This window comes from Labeo rohita, chromosome 13 (assembly GCF_022985175.1).
Source record: "Labeo rohita strain BAU-BD-2019 chromosome 13, IGBB_LRoh.1.0, whole genome shotgun sequence".
Taxonomy (NCBI): Eukaryota; Metazoa; Chordata; class Actinopteri; order Cypriniformes; family Cyprinidae; genus Labeo; species Labeo rohita.
This window is the reverse complement of record NC_066881.1, coordinates 35,861,956-35,884,437: the sequence shown is the minus strand read 5'-3', so window position 1 is coordinate 35,884,437 and position 22,482 is coordinate 35,861,956. Positions and strand designations below refer to the sequence as shown.

Below are 22,482 nucleotides of genomic sequence, written 5' to 3'. Positions count from 1 at the left end.
TATTGCAATTTAAAATAGTGGCTTTCTATTCTAATATAGTTTAAAATAAAATTTATTCCTGTGATGCAAAGTTGAATTTCTCAGCATCATTACAGTCTTCAGTGTCACATGATCCTTCAGAAATCATTCTAATATGCTGATTTATTATCATTGTTGAAAACAATAAAAATCATACTGATCCCAAACTTTTGAATGGCAGTGTGTATAAATATTATAATAAATAATAAATCAAAATAAATCATAAATATTTAAAAATATATACATTTCAATGCATCTTATTTTAAAGAGTTAAAAATGTAAATTAAATACTAAATAAAAAATATATTTTATATAAATAACCTAAGTATTAAATAACAAATGTTGCATAGAAATTAGTAGTAATATAGTAGTGGATATATAATATGGATAATATATGAATTGATAGTTGCTAGGGTGGTTACTTCCTGTCTGATGTGAAAAGGGTTCTGCAACGTCACATCTAATCCTAGTTCTTTTTGGATATAAAACCATGGCATTCAGGTGTTTTAGAGTGTCTGAATGTGCTATTTGTTTCGTCTGTAGTGTGTTTGTGTGTCTTTTACAGTGTGTCTGAATGTCTCTCAGACCCCCCACCTGACGTCCCATTGACGGCCGCGGCGCTGTATCTAATGCGTGACTCTGGGGCCCCCAGGGGCCGGGCTAAAAGTCAGGGCCCGGCGCGGCGGGTCAGCGCGAGAGCTTTAGGAAACGAGCGTGTAAACAGAGCGTTACCTTCTGACCCGCCGCTCATGACTCGGGTCTGAGGACAAAACACGGCGGCCATCGCATTAGACACGCCTGTTACTGAGATAGAGCCGCGCACACACACACACACACACACATACTTGGGGACAGATGCTTTACTAGATCTCAAACTGTTATCATTTCACACTCACTTTATACACACAGCTCTCTTTTTCTCCCTGTCTGAGCTTTTCAGTCATTTTCACAAAAATTGTACATTTAGTTTTTTAATAAAACAATAAATCCCCAAGAAGCTGTGGTGTACAGTGAATGTATAACAGCTAAGGGGTGTTGTTAGACACGACACAGAGCGGTTATTCCATATACGTAGTAAGGTTTCACAAAATAAAACAGAACAAATAAAGTGTAATGAGATTAATAAAAACATTCTTCTGCCAAACAATGTAACACTTTGTTGTGGTTGCAACAAAGTGGTTGCCAAGCAACACACGGACGTAAACAAAGGTGTATGCTTCAAACGCGGCTCAACCAATCAAAATCAAGGACCGTAACTATCTGTTTTCAAAAGTCATTTTTTTTACTTCACTGAATTTGTATGAAACTTGGTGAAGGTTTGGTACTTGCTATATGAACACATACTCAAAAAAAATGTATGGACATGATTCAAAAGGTTTAATGTTTTAGGAGAAAATAGTCACACTTGTGCTGTTCAGTGTCATAAATGAGTGCACTGGAAATGAATGGGAAGCAAATTTCATCTAGTGGAAGTGTTTGGTACTGCAGCCAAACTAAATCTGACTGAAGGCCCAGTTTTTGAGATATCAACCTCAAATTCAGAACACAACTTATTTAGATTTATGGCTTGGATTTTTAAAGTAAAACATGTTTTGGAAAAAATATATTTCACTTTAAAATATATTTAATTGAAATATTTTTTTAAATAACTTTTTTCGATTTTAGCAATAATCTAAAGTGTTTCATTAAAAAGAAACAAAACTAAAGTCTCTTCTCAAAAAGTGGTTAACGGGTCAAAGAACGATCAGAACTATTCCACCAATGTAATATATCTCCCCCAAAATACTAAATATTAAATAAACATTATTGAACTAAAATATAGTACATTCAGTATATAATATATTTTAATATTATGTTAATATATACATGTCAAATATAAAATTTGAAATATTATGATATATAATTTTGATATATAAATATTTATTTATGTGATGCGATCTAGGAAAACCCAACACATGAAAGCCTTTTTTAGGTTTTGATACCATATGGAAGCTGTGTTTCAGCCCTTTCCAAAACTGCTTTTATTTTGAACGTGACCAAAGTTCTTAAGTTCTGATTTTCAGGAATGGAATTTTGAGAAAAACGTGTTTTCACTTTCAGTTCACGGATTTAACGAGAGCTGTCTGTCAAGTCAGGAGCGCTATACTGCTTCATTTTCTGTTGTGTATCATGGGCATAGTCTCTGAACTTTCAATCACCCCTTGTATGTTTAAAGCAGGGATATTGTACCTTATAGTTTACATTTAGAAAAGCGAGCGCAGCGCAATTGTTCGCACACTGTGAATAAAACAGACTGTCGTCGGACTCCTCCTCTATAGTAACTTCATCATCCGATCCTTCATCTCTAGATGTGAAATAGTCCATTCTAACACGGTTTAGGGCACTGACATCACCAACATTGAGCAGATTGAGACGAGTAAGAACGTTTAAGTGAGCAGCTGCAGTACTTTAGACGGCGTTGTTGTGCTCCGTTATCTTACAAGATTAAAAAATAATAAAATAAAAATTTGCGTGCCGTAGTTTACACAGGACTGTTGGGGAATGTGCATTGATACACCTTTATTAAATATGTGATTTAATTTGCTAGGTTAACTATTTTTGCACCTCCACAGCGTGTTCTTAATGTAAGAGAAAGACACAGTTATTTCTGCTTGCTGCAATAAATTGCTATTTTTCTGCACTAAACAAGTGAATTTTGCCAAGATATTTTCAGAGATGATAAACAAGATGTTACAGAATAATAATTTAATGAAAACCCAATTTTGACAAAAAAAATTACCATTTTTTGAAATTCCTGAAAACATATGATGGGTTTTCCCACATCGCATCACATATATAATAACATTTTTTTTTAAATGTAACTAATTAATCACACATTTTTTCCTTAAATTAATCATGAGTAATCCCACCGAAAATTGAATTTAAATAAGTATTTAATTCCACTTTTATATTGCAATTTCACATTGAATCTTATTGTAGAAACAACATAAAGTATATTTTTAATGTTTAATGCCATCTTTTTTATGACTGAAGGCAAGTATCACTGATACCAACTGATGTCTCTGATTTTTTTTTTCCCCCCTAATATTTAACCATTGACTATAGCCATTCAACATTACAGTATAATTGAGAGCTATCAATTTAACATTTATTCAGCTTTAAAAATAATGTGTAATTTAACTGAATTTAAAACAATCTTCACATAAACCACATTATAATAAATGTCATGTAGCTACCTGTGCCCTTCAGCAAGAAAATACAGCCTAATGTAATAAAGTTATCAAACACTAAATTAAATAAAGATAAAGCTTTTTTTAGTTTTTTAGTTTTTACTGACATATGGCCTGAAAACATCTCGTCTGACTGCAGTTCACCGTTGTTCTACTAAAGCTCCTCATCACCGGTACCATTTCTGCGCTCCTTTGATCCCTGCGTTAATTGCGTTAATTGCAAATTTATATTTGATACATATAGTTAAATAGAATGGAATTGAATTAATGATAAAGTCATATTTCTATTAAATAATGGTAAATATTGGAGATATATATATATATATATATATATACACACACACACACACACACACACATATATATATATATATATATATATACACACTTTTTTTTTTTTTTTTTTTTTTTTTTGTGAGTCGCACAGATGCTGCAGGTTTGCAGAAACTCAAGGCGTCCGATATATTGATCGTCATCAGTGTAGAGTATCAGATCCCATCAAGTCTGTAAGGGTCAGTCGAGTGGATCTGAAGTCGTGCGGTGAGTTTGAGTGCCAGTGAAGCGTCAGAGATGTAAAAGTGTGTGTTTTATGAGTGCGGCGGCGCGGGCGGAGAAGCTTCTCTTTTACAGGGCCATAAATACATTGTTATTAGGTGTTGGGAGTGAGCTGAGATTTATCCCGCCGATTAGCCGGCCCAGCATCCTCCTTCCATTAATCCACACGCACGCGCTCGTCCGGCTCGGCCTAATTCTTCATCACTCGCTCAAGTAAATTATTTGCTATGGGGAGTTAATTATCCCTCGTTTAAGGTGCGTTTTTTAAGACGTCGCCAAGACCTGCAGGTGCGTGAATCTTGAGTTCTGGACTTCATGAATCCTGCCGTGAGCGCAGCCGAACGCTCAGAGTAACCGGATCGACCAATCAGCGGGTGAAACGCCCACAGAGCCTCCTGAGTGGATGAGTGACATCAGCGGGTCAGCTGTCAATCATCTGTCACTCGCTCGTCCACTAGGTGGGGCTGCTGCACAGATGATCACGACTGACCGAGTGTGTCTCGATCTCTCCGCAGGATCACGGATCAGCGGTTCGAGCGGCTGCCGTACTTCATCTTCGGCGACTTTAACTTCAGGTTGGACTCCAAGCAGGTCATTGAGGTCAGTCAAACGCTCAGTGTCTCACACAAACACTCTCACACACTGACTGTCTTCACAATAACATGCTACCGTACTGGACTGACTGTTGCTGAAGTGTACTGCATAGAGTACTTGTGTGGCCTAATACATTTGCAGCAGAACACACTGCTTCACCTTACAGTAAGTTTCAATACAATATGTACTAAATTATGTAATCTATATATAATTGGAATAAAACTTACATTAAATTTGAGTAATATTTCACAAGTTTTACTGTAATTTTAATCAAATAAACACTGTCTTGCACTGCTTTTAATGTTTTTCTTTAGAAGACTTGAACTGTAGTGTGTGTATTTGAATATAAACTATTTTAAAATTAATATATTAATATAGTACTGCATTATTGGAAATTGTATTATATTTGATTAAATAATGAATTTAATGGAGCATTATTTTACAATAGTACTTAAATATAAAATTAAATATATTAAATTATAATTATTATATATATGTAGTTTTTTATTATAATTTAATTTGTTTAATTGTAAATATAGATGTAAAAATAAGCAAAAAGAGCAAAACAAACACCCCCTGATTTTAAAATATAATACACTTTTTTTTTTTATTATTATTTCAGATAGATGCAAATTCAACATTTGGTGCTAAAATAACTAAAACAAAATCAAATAAAGCTAATAAATAACTAAAATAAAACAAAAAAATGTAACAGTTTTGCACTAAAACTTAAAGTGAAAATGAAAAAAAAAAACAATAAATAAATAACTGACAAAAAAAATAACTGAAACTTTAACAAAAAATTTTATTGAAAGCAAAAAAAATGTAAAAATCTAATCTGAAATTCAAAATATTAAAACTATAGCAGTGTATAAGCGCTGATTTCTAGTATGCACTGATTACTCAAATGTCACATTTGCTAAGATGCTCAAATGCAGCATTACATGCTGTGTCCCTTAATGCATTGTGCTCGACTTGACCTTCTATTTCCAGAGTGATGAATGAAACACGATACGAATATGAAAAAAAACAAAACGTTTTTTAGTATCATCTTTACTCATTTGATCGGACTGTTCAAATTCACAGCATCAGACATTTGCACTCGAAATTGCTCTTAACATGTAAAATAACTTGGACTTAAAATGCAAGAAAACTCTAAGTTTTTATAGCGTCTTGTTTCACACACTATCTCTGAAGGGTCTGAAGGGTCTGAAGGGCTCTCGCTGCTGTTTAAAGGCGTCATTAGCACACAATGAGTGTGAGAAAAGCCTCCTCACATAACAATGCTGCTGGAGGGCCACTCTGCAAACACAGCTGGGCCCCTGAGGACCCTAATGAGTCGTATATGCGAGGGCCGTAAACCAGCTCAGCAGATCCGCGGCTCATTGTTCTCACTCAGGTCCTGTGTGTGGCAGGAAGGAGGTGCTTGTTGAATTGCTGTAATGATGCTCATCCCGTGTGGCTTTGAAAATCCACAAATCATAATGCATTTAAAATAGTTTGATTTGTGTGTATCTGTGCATGGTTCGGCTAAAATTACCCACAATCCCTTGTGCGACAGAACAGGAGTTTATAAGTGTTATTTTCTGGCTGTCCATCTGTTCATCCATCAGGTTAATGGTTTTTATTAGTTGTCATAAACAAGCCTTAACTTTTTATTTGATGCAGATATAAGACAAGGTGTCAGATTTTATGGAAGCCACACCTTGATTTGTAACACTGTATCAGTGAAAATCCAATGACAAGCTGAATTTAAACACAAACAGGGAACTTTCAGTCTGTATATATTTGTGATATGAAGTATTTTCCGCACATAAATGAGATCAGAGTGTGTGATCATGTTTTATATAATGCATTATCTTGTGAAATCAAGCAGCAAATCAGCATATTAGAATGATTTCTGAAGGATCATGTGACACTGAAGACTGGAGTAATGATGCTGAAAATTCAGCTGCGCATCACAGAAATAAATTACAGTTTAACAGATATTCACACAGAAAACAGCTGTTTTACATTTTAATAATATTTCACAATTTTTACTGTTTTTAATCAAATAAATGTAGTCTTGAAAAGCAGAAAAGACTTCTTTAAAAAAAAATCTACTGTTTTAATTAATATTAATATAGTACTGAATTATATGAAATTTTATTATATTTGAGTAAATAATGAATTATTTTACAGTAATATATAAAATGAAATGTATTAAATAATAATTATTATTAAATATGTAATATTATATAATAATATATAATTATTATTAAATAATAATAATTATTAAAAAAATATATATAGGGTCCGAGCTCGACTAAAGTATTTATTTATTTATTTATACTTTTTCTAAAATATACTTCATAATTTAAACATCTAAGTATATATAGCACCTATATAAAATATAATAATTATACAAATACAAATAAATATATTCTTAAAATATTTTAAAAATGTATGTAGCATCTATATATGTGTGTGTATATACATACACACACACACATATATATATATATACATATGTATGCAGTGTTTTTTCTGACCTTCAGGTTCATTTAAGGCTGATATCTAATATACTTTTCATTTGCTGGATTAATTCTTTTACTTCCATAAAGTTTTCATCAGTAAAAATGCACTTTGAGCTGCATGTAAATAATAGTTTTATTTTAATAGGGTGTTTAGTTTTGAAAGCTTTTTCCCCTGGACACTTACAATCTGGGTTTATGTGCTGCTCATGATGGAAACGCTACCTGCAGGACAATCATTGAGATGCTGACTCTGTGTGTGTGTGTGTGTGTGTGTGTGTGTGTGTGAGGTCAGTACATGTAGCCTCTGGACACACACACTCACACTCACACACACACACACACACACACACACACACAGAGACTCTGGACTAGTAAAGCTGGTTTATGTGAGTTGTGCTTCACCTGTTTCTGAATGCAGGCACTCACATGCAGCCATCGCTCTGATGTCATCACCGGCCAGAGCTCGTTAAAATAGAGCCGCCGCTCTTTTAGACATCTGATTTAGAGATATGTGCGTCTGTGTGTGTAGTAAAGTGTGCAGCAATGATAGTGTAAGGCACATAAACAAGATAGCCTTGAGTGAGTGTGTGTGTGTGTGTGTGTGTGTGGTCTGGCAGTGAGGAACTAGTTCAACACTTTAATGTCAATTAACGTCAGCCACACAATTAGTGTTGGGTCCGAGCTCGACTCAGATTGCGCCGCTGTATTGATTTTTTTCACTGCAGTTTAACTAGAGATTGATTTACACTAGTGCACACTAATTCACACCAGTTTATTTAAATGTGCGTCTGACGAAGCACCCAGTAATGATTGCGCATCATATTTAATAATGCAAATATTTAAATATCACTTAAAGATATCATTACATCAACTTAAAGACATTTTTAAGGATTTATTTAAGACATCTTAAAACACTATACTTAATTAAATCTATGTTACATATGCATGAATACTTGACCTGTACTCAAAGTATAAAGAAATTTGGTGTTTCTAATTTTTTATTTATTTTTTTTTTTTAATTCTTTGGGGTTGAATTGAAGGTTAAGGAGTTTCAGGATTCATTTTTCAGAGAAAATGAAAGTATGAGAATATGATGAAATCCGTGTCACATGTGACCACCTGTGTGCCGTGGGCTCCGTTCGACCCCGCTGTGGCACAGAGGTGCATGCTGGGATGGGACGGGACCCCAGGGCTCTGCCGGTAGTGAATCAGTTTGTGTAGTGACAGCAGCGCGGCCGTGTGCCTGGACTCCAGTATATTTAAAATCCCTCCTAATTAAACTTAATAGAATGTAAATTTAATTTGTGGGAAAATGGCGTCCGTTCCAATCTCAGGATTGATAGGGGCCGACGGGCGGGTTAATTACTGACTTGATCTACTGAGCTCGTGACATAACTTGTGCTGCTTTTAATTGGAGTGTATTGGCTGGTTGATGGGAGGACGCGATCGCTCCGACGCCCCCTATCTGCGGCGCTGGGCTCCTGCGCGGGGCGGCACATGTAAACATCAATCTCTCGTTCTTTTGTCCTCTGTCTTTCTGAGGGCCGAGCAGCATGAAATTAAAGGTGGGGCCGCGAGCGAGGCCTCGCTGTACATGACTGATGTAAACTGCTCATTAATGAGCAGTCAGAGGCTCATAAAACGTTCATTTTTCAACATTGGAAGAGCTTTCTAATTGATGGCCTCATGCCAATGTCAGATCAGTTTGTTTTTACACAGAAATAGAGAAAAACAATGAAACTGTGTGTGTGTGCTGTTTTATGTTATTTTTTATGTTGCGTTGTGTTTTGTATTCTGTTACGCTATGTTACATTGTTACATTACATGTTTTGTTATCCTACGTTATGTTACTTTGTTACATTTTATGTTGTTTCATGTTACGTTGTTACATTGTTGCGTTGTTTGTTATATTACATTGTCAAATTATGTTGTTACATGTTTTGTTACATTGTGATACGTTACATTTTATGTTATGTTACATTATGTTTTGTGTTCTTACATTATATTACGATATTTTATGTTTTTTTTATGTTTATGTCTTGTGGTTACTATGTTTTAAGATATTTTTAGCATGTTATTAAGTGTTCTGTGTGGTTTCTTAAGTAAACACGATAAAGAGAGTTCTTTGCATCTTGTATCTGTGTATTGTTGAGTGTGTGTGTGTTTGTGTGTGCGTGTGCTGGCTTGCGTGTTTGTCCATATGCGTTTGTGTACACGCACACATGGCAGAATCTGTGGTGGATAGAGACCTCGCACCCGTCTGTGTGTGTGTGTGTGTGTGTGTTAATTCATTCTTACACAATAAAGCTCCATTTCATACAGTGTTTGTGCATTTGGCCCGTCATAAATCAAAGGCGGCAGTGGCATTAAGTACACACTACATTAGTCAGGCTAATTAATTTTGGGACACATCCATCCATTAGTCAGTGGTCCTGCGTTTCATGGGACAGATAGAGAGACCCTGACGGCCGCTGTCAAACCAACCGTGAAAATACACACACGCACAAGTGTATCTTCACACACAGGCAAACACATCTGCGTGTTTACACACATCTGATCTCCATCCAACAGCGTCAGACGGGTACGGCTCTCAGCGCACGCTATACACTCACACTCCTGCTGCTGGAATTACTCGTTTGTAATGAAATGTAGCCAATGACTCAATGAGAGTATGAACTGATTCAGATCATATAAAATAGAAGAGAAGATATCACAAACACTTAGATGGATAAATGGATAGATGGATGAATGGACGTGTGGATGGACAAACTAATGGATGGATGAACGGATGGAGGAAAAGATGGACAGCCGAATAGATAGAAAAGATAGGTGAACGGATGGCTGGATGGAAAGATCAGTGGATGGACTGATAAATGGATGGGTGGGTGGATGGACCGATGGACAGACTGATGGATGGAGGGATGGATGAATGGACAGGTGGATGAACAGATGGATGGCCGAATAGATGGAAAAGATAGGTGGATGGATGGATAAATTGATAGATGGATGGATAGATGGAGGGATAGACAGACAGACAGCTAAATGGATGGAAAGATAGGTGCATGAATAAATTGATAGATGGATGACTAAATGGATGGATAGCTGAATGGATGGAAATATAGGTGGATGGATTAATGATAGATGGATAGCCAGATGGCCGGACTTGATGGAAGGATGGATGGACGGACAGATGGACTGATTGATGGAGGGACAGGATGGATGGATGGATGGATGGATGGATGGATGGATGGAAGGGTGGATGGAAACAGATGGACTGATTGATGGAGGGACAGACGGATGGGCGGATGGATGGATGGATGGATGGATGGATGGATGGATGGATGGAAGGGTGGATGGACGAACAGATGGACTGATGGATGGAGGGACAGAAGGATGGGAGGATGGATGGACAAAGACGGATGGACAGACTTGGATGTATGGAAGGAAAGATAGATAGATGGATGGAAGGACAGACAGATGGATAGATTGACGGATGGTCGGTCAGACAGATGGATGAACGGACAGATGGATGGATAGATGGACGGATGGCCAGACTGGACGGACAGACTTGATGGATGGATGGACGAATGGATGGACAGATGAACAGATGGATGGATAGATGGGTGGATGGATGGATGAATGGAGAGTTGGATAGATGGATGGATGAACAAATAGACGGACAGATGGATGGACAAATGGATGGCTGGATGGATAGATAGATGGATGGACGGACTGATGGAGGGACAGATGGATGAATAGATGGACAGACAGCCAGACTTGATGGATAAATGGATAGATGGATGAATGGACGTGTGGATGGACAAACTAATGGATGGATGAAAGGATGGAGGAAAAGATGGACAGGAATAGATAGAAAAGATAGGTGAACGGATGGCTGGATAGAAAGATCAGTGGATGGACTGATAAATGGATGGGTGGGTGGATGGACCAATGGATGGCTGGATGGATAGATAGATGGATGGACGGACTGATGGAGGGACAGATGGATGAATAGATGGACAGACAGCCAGACTTGATGGATAAATGGATAGATGGATGAATGGACGTGTGGATGGACAAACTAATGGATGGATGAAAGGATGGAGGAAAAGATGGACAGCCGAATAGATAGAAAAGATAGGTGAACGGATGGCTGGATAGAAAGATCAGTGGATGGACTGATAAATGGATGGGTGGGTGGATGGACCAATGGACAGACTGATGGATGGACGGATGGATGAATAGATGGACAAACAGCCAGACTTGATGGATGGATGGATGGATGGATGGATGGATGGATGGACGGACGGACAGACAGATGAACAGATGAATTTGACGGACAGATGGACGGATGGACGAATGGATTGATGGACAGGCAGATGGACAGATGGATAAATGGACAGACGGATAAAATAAATAGATGGACAGATAGATGGATGGCTGGATGGATAGATTAATGGATGGATGGATGGACAGATGGATGGAAAGTTAAGTGGATGCATGGATAAATAAATATATATTAGGTGGATGGACGGATAGAAGATGGATGGATGGATGGATGGATGGATAGGTAGATAGTAATTTGTTGTTCTAGTCGTTTGTTTGTTGGGGAGTTTATTACGGTCTGGTTGTGTTTTGTGTGTGTGATTTTTGCTTGTGTTTCTTGTGTTCTGTGATTGTTTGTGCTGTAGTTCATCAGGAAGAGTTGCGTAACGATGTGTTCATTTCTTCAGCACAATACGCCTCATCGTTCAGCGTTTGCTCCAGATAAACCCACATGATCTCTGATGGCCTCGTCGGATGGACAAGCGCCTCTTTTCTCCGTCCGTCTCTCCGCGTGTTTTTAAAAGCGCTAACAAAGAGCGTCACACATCACGGGCGAGCGACGTGCCTTTAATCAGAGCCTAATTAAAACAGAGAGAATGAAGAACAGCCACAGGCTGTTCCTCTCACAGCCTCATTAACAACAGGCCGTTTGAGCGCGCTCCGTACGGCGTCCCTGGGGCTGATGTTGGCACAGCTGGAGCGGAGCGACGGGCGCGAGGGCTTCGCCTGGCACAGACATCACAGGACGGAGGCCCTTACGGCATCATGACTCCATTCAGACCGTCAGGAGTGTCCTGCTGCTGTCTCCTTCAGAGCCCCATATTTACAGCCAGTTGTTTGGTGAAGATGCTACAGCTTTTTTTTACTTTTTATTCTATTTTTATGTTATGTTATTTTATTTTTTGTTAAGTTTAATTTTATAATATTGTATTTTATTGTTCTTTTTACATTTAAAAAAATATATTTTCTTTTAGTTTAGTTCATTTTAAATTGTTTTATGTGTTTATTTTATGTGGTGTAGTTGTTGTGATCAGGTTTTTCTGGAGCATTAATCTTAAGGCGGCGTTCAGCAGCTCTGATCCTGCGGGGTCGCCCGTCGTGATTGCGCGTTTGGCTCGTGTCGGCGCTGGCATTTGGGCTCCTCTCACTGACTGACATTAAACACGGCCGGCCCTCGTTCACGAGCGTCCCGCCGCTCGCCCGTCATATTTAAGAGAGCCATTAAGTGGCACATTGAGGATTCATGGCCTCTCGTCTTTAATTCCTCCTGTGATTTATCTGCTGTATGGAGGAAGAGGCCGGCTTTGTTTGAGCGCAGGATGAAAACAGTGACTGCTTCCTGTTTCATGAGGCTGGAGAGGAAGCAACAACGCTTTAACATCTGTCTGTCAGCTCCATCAGCAGCGAAAACCACAAAAAATTTCTTACTCAAATTAAAATATATAAAAAAAAATTTCAGCTAGTTGACTAATTTAGTGACATTAATAATAATAATAATAATAATAATAATAGTAATAATATGTGTACGTGTGTATATATATATATATATATATACACTCACAAAAAAAGGCAAAAAACAAAACTAAATGTTAAAATTTTAGTTACATTAAAATAAAAAAAATTACTAAAAAAACTCAATTTAAAATTAATAAAAAATAAAAAAAAATTTTAAAAATATAAAAATATTTTAAAAGTAAAGTTGAAATTATGAGAATAAAGTCGAAATATTAAAAAAGTAAAAAATTACAAGAAAAAAAGACTAAAAATTTATGAGAATAAAGTCGAAATATTTTAAAAATAAAGTTGAAATTATGAGAATAAAATCTAAATATTACAAGAATAGTCAAAATATTTGAAAAATAAAGTAGAAATTATGAAAATATAGTTTAAATATTACAAGAAAAAAGTTTAAACATTTCGAAAATAATCAAAATTATGAAAATAAAGTAGAAAAAGTACGAGAAAAGTTAAAATATTTTGAAAAAATTGTCAAAATTTCAAGAATAAAGTTTAAATATTATAAGAATAAAGTCTACATTTTTGGGAATAAAGTCAAAATTATGAGAATAAATTTGTAGCAATTACGAGATATAAATTCTAATATTTTTTAGTATATTTACTAAAACGGCATCTTAATTTCGATAATATTGTCAAAACATCTTGACTTTATTTTTGAAATATTTCGACTTTAATCTTAAATTTTTTTGACTTTATTCTTGTAATATTTTTACTTTATTCTCAAAATATTTCTATTTTAATCTTTAATCTTTTATTTTATTATTTTTTTAACATAAAAACTAAAACAGCATCGTAATTTACAGCTCAGTAATATTATTTTTTCTTAATTCATGTAAATGCTTTACATACAACCTTCAGATTTCTGCTGATAAATCCTCTAAAGCAAAAATACATACATTTACAAAATAAATAAATAAAATATATAATTGAGTTAAAAATACATTAAATGAAATAAAAAGTAAAAATGAAAAGAAAAAAATCAATATAAGAAATGTAAAAAATAAATAAATAATGTATATAAATACAAAATAAAGAGAATAAAAAATTCTAAGATATTTTAATTAATAATAAATGAAATAATGTGAAAGTAATCCATTATGAGTGTGTGTTACTGTAAGTGTGATTTTTGCTGTAATGCGTCAAACTGAGGGTGGAGTTGAGGTGATTTTGTGTGCTGATGGACATGACGGCTGTAGCTGTAGCTGTATGTGTATGTTGGTGTGGAGGAGCAGAGAGACTCGGCTCAGCGTGTCGTCCTGCGGCCCGTCGCCCCTCTTCCCGGGGGGCTTTTGTTCCTGATTTCATGCTATCAGAGCGACAGCATGTTTCTCAGCTTTGGCCTGTCAGCCTCATAAAGGGCCTGCGCTGGGGTCACAGCTCGAGGGACGGCCATGAAAAATCGCTCAAAACCGGATGACAAAGCCCACCCAGAAAAACAGAGCAGGACGCTGTTAATATCAGCGCAAACACCCGTCTGTCTCAATCACCCGCATAAATGCACTGTAGTCTCACTTTAGTCTGACCGAAGAAAATGTCCTGATCACACTTCACTCCAAAATCAACAGGATGGAATAAGAAATTACATTTTGCATCAAGAAAATGACGCCTAGTTAAGATTTAATAAAGATTAAACACATTTTACATCCAAATATCTGTAAACTGTAATGCAAAAATTATCTGTCATTATGACAAAAACACACAACAAAATTACTAAAACTTTTAAGTAAAATTTGTATGAAACAAAATTTAAAAATAAAAACTCATTCTACATATTAATATAAACTATAATAGAATCTCAGTGACACTAAAATAACACATTTTACACCTCAGATAATGTTATTTTTCATCATAATTCATGTAAGAAACAAAACTTTTTTTGCTGTTAAACCTTTTGAAACGCTACCGCTAACAAAATAAAAAATATAAAATAAATTATTCTAAAATAAAAGTAAAAAATAAAGATTTAATGAAAATTAAACACATTTTGCATCCAAACTCTGTAACGACTGCATCCAAACAACTGTAATGCAAAAACATGTCAAATAAAATAATTTAAAATAAGTAAAATAAAAAAATAAGATAAAAAGCAAATTAAAAAATAAGCAAATAAGCCAATAAAAAATAAGATAAAAAGCAGACATGTCAAATAAAATAAAAAAATAAGATTAAAAGTACAATAAACGTAAAAAAAAGATAAAAATAAAACATTTTACACCCAAATTCTGAATACTGTAATGCAGAAACATGTCAAATAAAATTATTTAAAATAAATAAAATAAAAAATAAGATTATAAGTACAATAAACTTTAAAAAAATAATGAAAATGAAACGCATTTATGCCAAAACTCTGTATACTGTAATGCAAAAACATGTCAAATAAAATAATTCAAAATAAGTAAAATAAAAAATTATATAAAAAATAAAATAAAGTAAAAAAAAAAATGAAAATGAAACACATTTTATGCTCAGACTCTTTATACTGTAATGCAAAAACATGTGAAATAAAATAAAAAATTATATAAAAAGTAAAATGAACGTTAAAAAAAAACAAAAAAAAAGATGAAAATGAAACCCATTTTATGCCTAAACTCTAAATACTGTAATGCTAAAACAATCTAATTTTCATTACTCATTGTGGTAAAAAAATAACTAAGTAAAAATTTGAAAAATAAAGAAACATTACGTAAAACATAACAACATAATGATTGAAAAAAAAAAAATCACTAACTAAATATGATCTTTCTTTTTTGAATTATAATAGTCCTAAAATCAACTTCTATTTTAAAATTATTAAATGAAATGTTTTTTTAAATCATTTTTTCTTTTTTGGGTAAAATGTGGACTGGTGTCTCTCTCTCTGGTGGGCTGAAGGAGGCGGATCATTTGAATGAAATGGTGCAGATAAATTAAAGGCTGTTAGTGTGAATGAAGCGTCATTGCGTCATTGTGTTGAGCTCTATTGTAGCGGCTCCTTTCAAACTGTAACAGAAAAGTGCCGTCACACACACACACACACACACACAGTGGTTGATCAGTGCTATGAGACTCACTTCAGCTCAAGTGTTGATCTGTTGGACTCTCTAATGAGTGAATGCAGTGGGTTAATTCATTAAGAGTGTCATTATGATGCTAAAAGTGCTTTAAATGACCCTGTTGACTCAATTAAATCCGTTCGTTTTTCATCAGGTGTGTTTCTCATGTGAGAAATGGTCAATAAATCAGCCGTGTATGATTTTATTTGTTTCATTCAGCACGTGTTTGATGCTAAGCATCATTATTTTATCAGCGTTCGTGGTGTGCGAGTGTCGGTGGAGGTCAGCGTCTCATTAATTGTTGCTTGTTGAACTTCATTGATTGTCGGTAATGAACTCTGCTGAGACACTCGTTATAGGAGAGCGCTAATCTCTGCTTAATTGAGCCGTGGAGTGCTGCTGAGAGTCTGAGCGAGAGGAGAGGAGCGTTTGTCCCATCAGCTCTAGAGCTCCTCATCCATGTTCACATGTGATCCTGGAGCACAAAACCAGACATAGCAGTAGCCAACAATACACTGAGTGGGTGGAAATGATTGATTTTTGTGTTATGCCAAAAATCATTAGGGTATTAAGTAAAGATCATGTTCCATGAAGATATTTTGTACATTTCCTACTTTAAATATATCAAAATTCAATTTTTGATTAGTAATATGCATTGCTAACTTCGTTTAGACAACTTTAAAGGCGATTTTCACAATTTTTTTGCACCGTTACATTCCAGATTTCCAAATATTTGTGTCTTGGTCAAATATTGTCCTATCCTAATCAGTGGAAAGCCTATTTATTGATGTATCCATTTAAAAAAAAAATTGACCCTTATGACTGGTTTTGTAGTGTAGGGTCACATGTATTTATTATTAAATCAGATTCTAACTCATTCAATTAAGTTATTCAGCTCTAAGAAAGACTATTATTAGTTTTTCTTTTTTTTTTTTAGATAACATAAAAATAAAATAAAAGAAAAAAGTATACAAGATTATTTTAAGTTTTTTTTTTTTTATTGTATACAGTTTTTTTATAAATAGATTTTATTTTGTTGGATTTTTTTTTTTACATTTTAAAAACAGTATATTTGAATTTTAAAATAGATTTTATTTTTATGCTTTGTTTACTTAGTCATTTAACTCAGATTTCTCTTCCCTAATATTTTTTGATTGCAGCAAAAAAATGGCTTTAAAAGTTATTTAGATATAATTAATTGAATACATTTAACCCAATTGTCATTTAATATCCAAAGTCATTTAATTCAAGTATTTTTTAATATATATTTCAGGAAGTACTTGAGAAAATTATAACATACAAAATTAGTTGTCAGACAGTTTTCTTTCCCCTCACTCATCCCCCACAATGATAATAAAATAATAATTAAAAAATAAATAATAATAATAAGTAAAACAAAGTAAATTTAATTCAGAATTTGTATGGCGTCAGAAGATATTTAGATATAAGATTTGACATGAGTACCTTAGTAAAGTCAAACCAAAATTTATTCAGACACTTTTAACATGTCTCACATTATCACAGTTTATTCACTGTAGTTTAGAAAATGTTAATAAAGTATGACAGAGATTTAAATGTGAGAGTTAAACTGTGTCAGAACAAATGTATCTTAATAATGTCATATAACTTTAAAACATGTTTAACAAAACATGGTCAGGTCAAAGTGTCAAATCAAATTTTTGGTCCCAGATCTTTTTTATCAGTTTTGCTGGTAGTTCACTGTATTAAGAATTTTTGGGTGTAATATGTCAGTTTATTTTGCTGTCCTCACTTACATAAATGAACTATAGTGTCCTGCACTCACTTGTTAAAAAAAATATCAAAAATTATATCTGGTGTCTGAATAATTTTTGGTTCGACTGTAGCAATCAGTTCTACAATTCTATGACATTTGTAAATCAAGTCCAGTGGGGTTTCAGATGCATCACGTGGAGAGAAACAGATTTGAATCAGATTTGGTTGTCAGTCGTCTGCAGTGTGAACATATTTTAATAGATGATGTAAACTGAGTAAGGAGTGAGTGATGGTGAGATGTTCACTGATTGAGCACCAGTGGGTTTGAGTGAACAGACATTAACCAGTTTGTTGACCATCTGTGCTGCCTGGTTTCACCGATCTGCATGAACAGCAGGAGTGTGTGTGTGTGTGTGTGTGTGTGTGTGTGTGTACAGGTGGATGAGTGTGTAAAACAATGAATCCTTTAACTCACTTAAACCAGTGAACACACACACCCATTACTAACACAACACACACTCACAATGAAGCATCTGCTCACTCCGTCCTGTCAAGAAGTCTTTTCTTTCACTATTGTGTGTGTGTGGAAGGGGCGGGACCTCTATTCAGATTCCTATTCATCTGTGATTAGATTTATTTTCATGATTACATTAATGAACAGATCTTTATGGATCCAAACACTATCTGTTGTCTACATAGACAGTTGTCTTATAAGGGAAGTGTTAGTCTACTTAGTTTCTTTTTAACTCTTTGAGAAATGTACTTGCAATTTTTGAGTGAAAATTGTTTCAATGTATATCTTACACCAATTTCTTTCGGTGTGTAAAAATAATTTTAGATCATAAAATTAATGTTAGTTTATCCTGTTTTGACAACAAATCATGTTGTTAATAATGCCATGTTAAAAAAAAGATTATGAGATTAAAGTTATATTATATTAAAGTAATATTTTGAGAATAAAGTCGAACTTATGAGAATAAAATAGAAATATTACGAGAATGAAGTAAAAATACTATGAGAATAAAGTTGATATACTACGAGAGTAAAGTCGGAATATTATGAAAGTAAAGTCGAAATACTGCGAGAGTAAAGTCAAAATACTACGAGAATAAAGTCAAAATATTACGAAAATAAAGTCAAAATATTTTGAGAATGAAATCGGAATATTATGGAAATTAAGTGGAAACACTACGAGAGTAAAGTTGAGAACTATGAGAATAAAGTCTAAATATTTCAACAATAAAGTCGGAATGTTTTGAGAGTAAAGTCAGAATATTTCGAGAATAAAATTGAAATATATTACGAGATATAATACGAGAATGAAGTTGAAATTGCAAGAATAAAGTCATTTAAAAAATATTATAATAAAATAATATTTTTACTTTATTCTCATAATTTCGACTTTATTCTCAAAATATTACAGCTTTAATCTCGTAATTTTAGATTTTTTTTTTTTTGTAAACATGGCACTAAAACAACATTGTATCCTAATGAGTATTTTTGTCTTATTTTCCAGTATGAAAGCATGAGATATTCAGACTCTAAATTTTGTCCTTGTGTGGACATTGTTTTGGTCTCCATGAGGAAACAAGCTTATAAATCACAGAATGAAGTGTTTTGAGAATCTAGAAATGCCTGCAGTTTTGTGTGAGAGGTAGGTTTATGGTAAGGTTTAGGGTAAGGAGATAGAAAATACAGTTTGCACAATGGAAAAATCATTGTGCATGTGGCATGATTTGATAGAAATATCTGTGTGTGTGTGTGTGATGGTCCTGATCTCTCTCTCTCTCTCTCTCTCTCTGTGTCTCTGTCTCAGTTTCTCTGGGTGTGTCTGAACCCCCAGTGCTGGAAGGTCATGGGGGTCAAAGTGATGAATTTTTATGGGCCTGTTCCTTGTGTTTCAGGCCTGTTCTATTCTCCTTGCGCTGCACTGACTCTCAAAGACTTCCAGGCCGGCCAATTTGTCCTGCCGGGCTCTAGAGAATGGCCCATTTGAGTGGTTAAATACCAGAGGGGCGAACACACACACACAGCACCTCTCTCGCATCCCACAATGATTTGTGGCCCGTCCATTATTTGCGGCGGAGAACAAACGCGCTCGGCCGGGACCCGGCGGTATTGGAGGGCCGCGGTGACACCCTTGGCCCTGCTGCCCATTGTTTTAGAGAGATTTCCCAGATGTTGGGATGGCCAAGATAAATAGGCGGCTTTATCCTCTCTCTCCCACACCTCTTTATCTGCCCTCGTCTCCTTTCAGCTCACGGACCCCCTACATTGAGTTCCTCCACCGCAGGGGCTGATGGGAAAGGATGCGTGTGAGATTTTCAGGGAGTGTTCGAGTGAAGTGATCTCGTAAAAACAAGCACAACCGACGCTGGCGGTAATGCACTTACTGTACAGCAGAGTTAAAGGGATTGTTCAGCCAAAAATTCAAATTCTGTCATCGGATACTCTTCCTCATGTCATTCCAAACCTTTCTTTAGCTAAACACAGAAGGCGATTTTATCAATATTTAGATTTTTTTGCACCCATTAGATTCCATATTGTGGAAGTCAATGGCTGCCGTCAACAGAAAAGCAGATATTTTAAAGAATGCTGGTAACCAAACAGTTGATGGCAGCCATTGACTTCCATAGTATGGAAACAAAACTCAAATACAGATTTGGAACAACATGAGGGTGAGTAAGTGATGACAGAATTTTTGGGTGAACTATCCCTTTAATTTTGTTGGTGAAAATTTTTTCACTGACGATTACTAGGGTATGTTTACATGACAACAATGTACTAAAAATGGTGTTTTTCCTTTGCGTTTTTGAAAAGATTCACATACAGACACATACAAAACCTTTTCAGTTGAGACGGATCGGCGAAAATGACTAAAAATGCTGTGTTAGCATGTGAAGCCAGTAGGTGGCGACGTCATTTTGTAAAAACGCTACGCTACTGAACACACAATACGCATGTGCATGGTAACACCGTTTTTACAAATTTGCGTTTATGTAGTTTCAAAAATTTTGAAAAGTTTGCATTTTCAGGCTCGTCATGTAAAAAAAATGGCCAAAATACTTTTCTTTTTTTAGTTGAAAGTGGTGTCGTTTTAAACACTGCCTAAAATAAAAAGTTTCTGAATGACAAAAATGTGGACAAATAGTGGACAAATATTCACGAAATTGTCTAAATGTCCTTTTTTTGGTGAAAATTCACATAAATGCAGTCGGTAATGACTCAAGTGAATGTAAACAGTTGGGAGAATATCAGACGTGTCAGTATATTGGATCTGCGCATTATGTCTTAAAGTGACAGCAGCCTGATAAACTTGCTGCTGCCTTTGTCCTTAATGTTATGATATTTAGTTGACTAGAACTATCAGATGCAGTATTTTTAAATGTAAAACTGGTAAACACAGTAGCTTTCACCTGATGCTCAGCAGAGTACAAAAACAAACATGCAGTTACTTCATGACGCTGTTTGCATGGATAAAACTCCTAGTTGTCGTGACCTGTGGATGTCTGATTCTTGGATATTGTGATGTTGTCAGGCAGTTAGTGAAATAGCTCCAGTAGATTGTCTGGAGTGATGCATTGTGGGGTCAGAGCTGAATAAAGCCGGCCGTCTGAGTGGGCGACAGAATCCTTTGTGCTGGTTTATTGGAGATCGTTACGGATTCCAGCGTATGAACGGAGATTCCTGGAGGAGCACGTCACTGCTTGCCCACATTTACATGCTAAAAACACACTTTTACTGAGGAGACGTTTCATGTGATGATTCAATTATTGTTCAGAATTCCTTAAAATCAGCATTAAAGTCAAGAGAACATGCCCAGTAGACAGGGTTTTTTTTCTATTTTGAAACCATTTTCACAAATTTTCACTGTTAGTTAATTTCAGAAATAATTATAAAGAAATGGGTTATCATAGTCAACTAAAACTGAAACTAAAATTGATGATAAAATAATAAAAAATATTAAAAGTTAGCTGAAATAAAGCTTAAAATCAGCATTAAAGTGAAGAGAACATGTCGAGTAAACAATTTTCTTTTTTTAAAAAAAAACAATTTCAACATTTGTGTAAGTTTTTAACAAATTATATATTTATATTGAATGTTTTATATTCATTTTTATATTATTTTATTATTTAGAAATTCAGCTAATTTGTATTATTTTTTATTTTATCATTTAATCATTTTAGTTGACTATGATAACCCATTTCTTTATAATTATTTGTGATTTTTTTTTTTTTTTTTTACTTTGAAACAATTTTCACAAATTTTCATGGTTAATAAATTTCACAGATAATTATAAAGAAATGGGTTATCATAGTCAATGAAAACCGAAACTAAAATTGATGATAAAATAAAAAAAAAAAAATAATAATAATAATACAAATTAGCTGCTAAAGCACATTTCTAAATAATTAAATAATATAAAAATAAATATAAAACATACACTATAAAAATATAATTTGTTTAAAACTTAAGAAATGATAAAAATAAAAAACTAATAAATATTAGTAATACTAGTGAATACCAGTAAATCTATAAATTGTTTTAATGGGTCAAAGATGAAAAAGGGTTTAAACGTAAAAACAGTAAGTGTAAAACTGCTTTAAATTATTGTTGTTTTTCCAAAAAAATATTTCAAAGTTTTCTGTTTAATATAATTGCATGTTTATTTTTGTTTTTCTGAGCAAAAAATAAATATAATACATTTTTCCCTCATTTACAGAAGACAGTGTAACAATCTTGTCAGGCATATCTACAACAAAAATCTATTTATGATATTAAAAGATTAATTACTTTCACCTCAAATACTAATTAGTTGTAATTCTACATTTTTAAAATTTGCCACTATCTTAAGTTTTGCCCGTTTGTCAGTAAGATTTTTTTTACTCATTTAAAACACAATAAAATGTAATATGCTTATTGTTTTATATATTTTAATATGTACAGGTCAGAATAAGC

The 22,482-nt window shown here is 34.4% G+C and overlaps 1 protein-coding gene across 1 annotated transcript in view; it reads left to right on the top strand.

Annotated features, from left to right (window-relative positions):
* LOC127175366 (inositol polyphosphate-5-phosphatase A) overlaps positions 1-22,482 on the top strand; it is a 168,819-nt gene that overhangs the window by 108,537 nt on the left and 37,800 nt on the right. The window contains exon 9 of the mRNA XM_051126400.1: positions 4,319-4,403. Coding sequence (XP_050982357.1) covers positions 4,319-4,403 — 85 coding nt within the window. The remainder of the gene's footprint in view (positions 1-4,318; positions 4,404-22,482) is intronic.